Source organism: Sitophilus oryzae, unplaced genomic scaffold (genome assembly GCF_002938485.1).
Source record: "Sitophilus oryzae breed Bouriz unplaced genomic scaffold, Soryzae_2.0 scaffold_1745_pilon_pilon, whole genome shotgun sequence".
NCBI classification, from domain to species: Eukaryota; Metazoa; Arthropoda; class Insecta; order Coleoptera; family Curculionidae; genus Sitophilus; species Sitophilus oryzae.
Window position 1 is genome coordinate 3,337,713 of NW_022146441.1, and position 6,448 is coordinate 3,344,160.

The window sequence follows — 6,448 nt, forward strand, 5'->3', positions numbered from 1 at the left end:
GTGTTTTATGCGTTGACCATAGAACGATTGGTGTCTCCACCGTACAGCACTTGAGACGTAAGGGGAAATCAAATCAGTCTTGTCATGAATTCGCCCATTAGGTTGTGTAAGTAATGTAAAGGTTAGGTAACGAAGTAATGTAGAGGGAGATTCGCGTCGAAAGCCATTAATTCAGTTCACAGTTCAAATAAATCGGATCGTTTTTTCGTCTTCACATGTATCAAGGTTTTACTTGATACATTTTGACCGAACAGGTAAAACGTTAGGTGTAGATGGGGCTTTAGAACTTATTCACTTCTAAACCAACACTCCTTTGTTTCGACAGAAAGAAGATACTGTATCTAAATTTGACTTTAGGATATAAAAAAAATGGGAAAATATGTTTACAACATATTAATTGTAAATAATAGAACTCGTACAAACAAGTACCTGTACTATTAAAAATAAACTCGGCTTAAATGCAGGGAAATATCTGTTCAATAATACATGAAAAGAAACACTTGAAACCGATAAATAAGATTAGTCTGAAAGCACGATAATGGTTGGTATATAAACAATGGAACGATTGAGGAAATATCAATTTTAATTTGTGCATCAGAGATTAACAGCTCAGGTAAGTCTAATTTCGAACACTTGTTTTGTAGTTCTAGCATAGTAGAATGAATATATCTTAAAAACTGTCCAAACTTCATTGAATATAATAAAATCAAAAATATTTAGTAACTAATATGGAGACAACAAAAATAATTCTACTTTTTAATACATTTAATTCTTAATTCACGTTTTCAATTATCGCGATCTTAGAGATCTATTGTATCTCCTTTCTTGAGTTATAAATCATCATACTGTCTCAGGGTCTTGACTAAATCCAGTATCTGAGACTGTTTGAGTGATGAGGTTCTGCCGTTTCCCTACAGAATCTACATTCGCCGTTGTTTCTTAGCTTTAATTTACTGTTCATTGAGGAGACAGTGTCAACACAGTGTGTTACAAACCCCGTGACAATCCGAAGATTGTTCTTACTTAAATCAAGGAAAATCTTTGACTTTTCCTAGGTTGCTATACCTTCCGTTTCTATTCCATATCTGTTCCGTATTTTTTATTGTATTGACGCTATACGTAAGCTTCCGTTCCGTATCAATTCCATACTTTTTCTTGTAGAATTAATATCATTACGAAAGTTTTATTTTAAAAATTTCTATCTTTTGCAAAAGGTAATAGATTTAATTAAGGGGTAAAAGAATAAATAGATATCAGCAAAATTTTAATAGAATTGGTACAAATGTAAGAACTTGACAACGCTGTTTTCGATACGCTTCAGTCCGTCCGTCAAAAAATGTACGGAAGGAAACGATATGAAACGGAAGGGAAACGGAACGGATAGTGTGCATTGTCCTATTCATTTACATGATATAATATTTTATGTAAACGGAAAGGAGGTGATATGGAAGGTATAGTGAGAATCAACCTTTAAGTTGGTTTCCACTTGGAAGCAGAACGGTTCTGGTCCAGCTAGTGAGTTTTTCTAAGTAGAGTAGGAGGACTTCATTCTTTGACCAACTTCGATAGCGTAGATTTCTGCCTCAAGGGTGCTTGGGTAAGTGCCCATTGGTCGGAGTATTTAGTTTCCTTCCCAGGGCGGCTTCAAATTTTCAGTTATTTTAATGTAAAATATTACAATAAAATCGCTTAATTCCTTAGCGTTGTTTTTAGTTGTAAAAACTATTAATGTGCAAATCATTTCCTACAACGTTGTCAATATTTGAGTATATTTGTTAATTATAAATCTAAAATTGTTTGTAAATTATACAGGATGAGTCTTAAATAAGCGCAAATATTTTCAGGGGTGGTATATTTCGACGTCTGTGAGCTTTTTTTTCGCAATTTTTTTTTGAAAATTTGGAATTTTTGAAAAAAAAATTTTGGAGATTTCTTAAATTTTAGTTAAAAAACATAATATCTTAATAATATATAGCAACATAGGTAGTAGATTAAATCTACAAGAAAGAAAACCAAGAAAAGGTCCAGTGGTTCTCAAGATTTAAGCGAAAAATAATATTTTTTAAATTTTCAAAGTAAATATGTTTTTTTCATCGAGATCTATCAGCCCTGAAAATATTTGCACTTATTTAAGACTCACTCTGTATATACAGGGTGGTCCGAAACTCTGTATATACAGGGTGGTCCGAAACGCTGTATATACAGGGTGGTCCGAAACTCTGTATATACAGGGTGGTGCGAAACTGTATTCCGGAAACTTCGGCAGCATGTTTTACTGATAAAAATAAGTAAAAAAGTTCATATAAATGTATGTCCTAAAATGCTTAGTTTCGGAGATACAGGGTGTAGAAGTTTCATTCTTATTTCGATTTTTTCCAAATAATTTCTGAAGTAACGTCAATATTTGGATGAAAATTGGTGTCTGGGAGTTTTTTGACATGAGAAATTTGATTTTAATGTCAAAATGACTCCTATTTGTAGGTGGCGCCACCTACATGTGTTTTAACTGTTTTGAAGAGTAGTAACTTTTTGTCCGTACCTGTATAAAACTACTGAGTGAAAAAATCCGTGATTTTTTACGTAAAAAATATCTCTTGGTAAAAATTCCTACGAGCAACCGTTCTCAAGTTATTTACAATGGAAATAGTCAATACATGTCATTATTGACTAAAAATAAACATATGTTGAGTAGATAGTTATTTGACTGAAATGAGAAATTTGGGAACTTTTTATTTTTAAACTGATCATAAATTTTTTCTTCGAAAAAAATGATGATAAAACAGTTGAATTTTGGCACAAAATCATTTGCAAATTTATGATTTTGGTCTAATAACTAATTAGTCAACATGTTTAATTTATGTCAATGATGACAGGTATTGGTAATTTCGATTCAAATATCTCGAGAACCATTACTCATATTTTTATCAAGAGACCTTTTACGTAAAAACATCGTAAAAGTATATTTTTTTAACTACCTAGTTTCTTTTATACAGGTACGGACGAAAGAGTTATTACTCTTCAAACGAGTTAAAAATACATAGGTGGCGCCCTCTACCAAGTAGGAGCCATACTGACATCGAAATCCAAATTTCTCATGTCAAAAACTCCCAGACACCAATTTTCATCCAAATATTGACGTTACTTCAAGAAATTATTTGGAAAAAAATGAAATAAATGAAACTTCTACACCCTGTATCTCAAGCTAAGCATTTTAGGGACATGCTACATGGCAGAACTTTTTACTATTTTTATCTGCAGAATATGTTGCCGAAGTTTCGGAATACAATTCGAACCACACTGTATATTGATTAAAAAACACCGCTTTAGAATAACACATTAGCTTCCTACACTTGATTGAAACTTGATAAACATATTAAAATTATCTCCAAACCCACTTAATTCATAATTGTAAATTAAATATCGCTGGTACCAAGAATAGAATAAAACGCAAATTAAAAAGGTACTTGTAAAATTTGCATTCAACTCAAAAAAGATGAAAATGTATTAGAAAATAAAGATTCACTTAAATTAGCCAGTGAACTGGAATTCAAAAACAGCTGTCTTCAATAATCAATTTTAAACAATGTTGTTTCAAATAACGTCATTCGATCATTGAACATCAACGTAATTTTTCTTTTTGACACACTATCATTTCTCTTATATTAACCTTGTAATTTTAGGGGCATAAATAGAATTAATAGCGTTCAGTAATGATTTTTACTACAAATCAGTATACGCGACCTTACAGATTTATTGTTTCTCTCTTTCTTGAATTATAACTCATTATAGAGTCTCAGGGCTTGGAAAAGAACCAGTATCTAGGACGGTGTTTATAGAGGTTAGTTCTCAGTGATAAGGTGTTCTGGTGTTTCCCATTTTCTCCACAGAATCTGCATTCGCCGTTATTTCTTAATTACTTCAATCTAATGAGGTGTTCATTGAAGAGACAGTGTCCTGTTAAAAATCCAGTGACAATTCGAGTACTAATATGTCTACTTAATTTAGTACAGTAGTGTGACTATTGCATATTGCATCTAATAGCCCGATATACATATTTATACACATTCCTTTTCCTTTTATAGTATGAAATTCATTATCGCATTGGTTGCTACTTTAGTAGCATGCTCCGAAGCTGTCCGCTTCAACATCCAAAACCTAGACGGAGGTCCAATCTGGATAGGTATCCAAGGCAACCCAGGCAAAGAGAACTTGGCCAATGGTGGATTCAAACTTGCCCAAGGAGAGTCTGTAAGTGCACCATTTTATAATATTTACCAGAAATGTAGTAATGTATCCATTTTTACGTTGCAGAGAAGTCTGGATGCTGCCAGCGACTGGGCAGGAAGGTTCTGGTCCAGGACTTGGTGTTACGAAGATCAGGACAACCATTGTTACACTGGTGACTGTGGCAACAAGGTTGAATGCAATGGTGCCGGTGGTACTCCTCCTGTAACACTGATTGAAATCACTCTGAACGGATATGGAAACATTGACTATTATGACATTTCTTTGGTTGACGGATACAACAGTATGGCTTCGGTAAGAGTCATTGTTTTTGATTTTTTTTGCTTTATAACGTAAGCGGAGACTGAGCTAAGGATAAGAAAAATACAGAAATAACATATCGTACCAAATATACTTTAGAGAATTTTAACGTATTGCCTATCTATCTGATAAGCAGTCAATGCAGATTTTTTTGAGCACTGGGTACATTCCGTCCTTTTGTACAACACACCTCGATAATGAGTCTTTCTTCATAATCTTTCTTGGTGGATTCGTATTTTCAGATAATTTTTTATGTCGTTATCACCACAATGGCGATGTTACTATTCTCTCTTCCATCACCTGCTGACTGACGGGGTTCTATTATCGACGAGACTGTTTTTATTAATAAATATATTGTTTTGCCTTGCAAAGTTTCAGCCTTCAGAAATCACCCGTTTGAGGTAGCGCTGACCGGTTTGTGTCCCCATACTGCTTTGTCTCACTGTTATATTTTTGTTTGACATTGCAATCGAATGTTCTCTACAAATTTTGAGCTTTCAGAAAACAATTTGGTGGTGTCAATTAAAATTACACCTTTGTGCGCTTCTCAGCGCCAGGTTTCCCAGAACTGGAACTGCCGACTGTACCTTTGCTTTTTAACACTAAAATGTGTAATGATTCGATTGATATGAGCCTTCAGAAAACTCTTGCATGTTTTTGCACCAGCTCTTGGACTATAAGTCCTGAGAAACTTCTTCGCGTATCTTAGACCTTTGGAGGATTCTCTTTCCAAGTTATCAATTGAGTCTTTCAGTTTCTCGAGTTCAGCTTTAGATCGGTAAAAGAACGATTCTGGTCCAGTTAGTGTAGTTTGCGCGTGTTCGCTCCATTTCTAGATAGATCGTTCTCTTTTTCATTACCTTCTTTCTTGGTGAGCTGGCGCCCAGAGTAGAAGGACTTTATTTTCTTTGCCTAATTCACGTTGTAAGAGGAAATATAGTTACCGGGGTCCCATAGAGGTTAAGTTTGATTTTCATACATCCGTTATCCGACGATACGATGATACGATATTAATTTTATTAATTGAATTTAACGAATTTGATTGGTTAGAAACGGTTAACCAATCGAAGCCTTTTAATTCAACCAATAAAATTAATATGGTATCATAGTATCGTCGGACAACGGATGCATGAAAATCAAGCTTTAAGCCTAAGAATCTATTACGCTGTATTTCGTAATAGATCGGTCGTTTGTAATAGATGGTCGCTTTCAGGGGTCGGGTAAAGCGGGTGTGTGGCCGAAGGAAATATATATTATATTTCAGAAATCTGCCTAAGGCTTAGCCCGATCCTGTCGTGTTAAGCCACACCCAAAATTCCAAACACACGTGCCTTGATTAAGGCTTGATTAAGGTTTGCAGAGCTTCAGCATTTGCCATAAAATAGCGACCAATTTGTTATGAAACCATATAAATTATATATCACTGTAATCATAAAACTTCAATCTATTTCCGTATTGTAACGGACTTTTAAATTACGTCTTTATTTTCGAGAAAATTTAATCCAAACATAAGGAATATTTTGTTGATGTTTGACCATCAAAATCCTAAAAATAAAGAAGTTGTCTAAAAATGTGCTACAATACGGATACAGTATAATCCTTTATCTTTAATTTCCTTCTTCATTTGTGTAATATACATATCCAGTTTTATACAAAACGTTAAATGTCGAACGCTTATTTTGCTACTTTTTCGGACCAGTAAAATGGACTCTTACGGAAGGAAGATTAAGAGACTAAACTAAGTTTCTTTCAGATCGAACCGGTTAACGGCAACGGCGACGGAGGCGAGTACAGCTGCAAACAAGCCAAATGCGCCACCAACATCAACGGCCAATGTCCCTCCGAACTCCAGATCCTCAGCCCCGACGGCAGTCAGGTCATTGCTTGTAATTCCGCTTGTAAC

At 34.5% G+C, this 6,448-nt stretch overlaps 1 protein-coding gene across 1 annotated transcript; it reads left to right on the top strand.

The window, feature by feature from the left end:
* Positions 1 to 459: 459 nt before the first annotated feature.
* LOC115882060 (thaumatin-like protein) lies at positions 460 to 6,445 on the top strand (the record flags this gene model as incomplete). Its single annotated transcript, XM_030899884.1, has 4 exons — positions 460 to 613; positions 4,083 to 4,248; positions 4,312 to 4,539; positions 6,299 to 6,445. Coding segments are annotated over exons 2-4 (540 nt in total), but the record flags the coding sequence as incomplete, so codon positions are not given.
* Between the last annotated feature and the right edge of the window lie 3 nt (positions 6,446 to 6,448).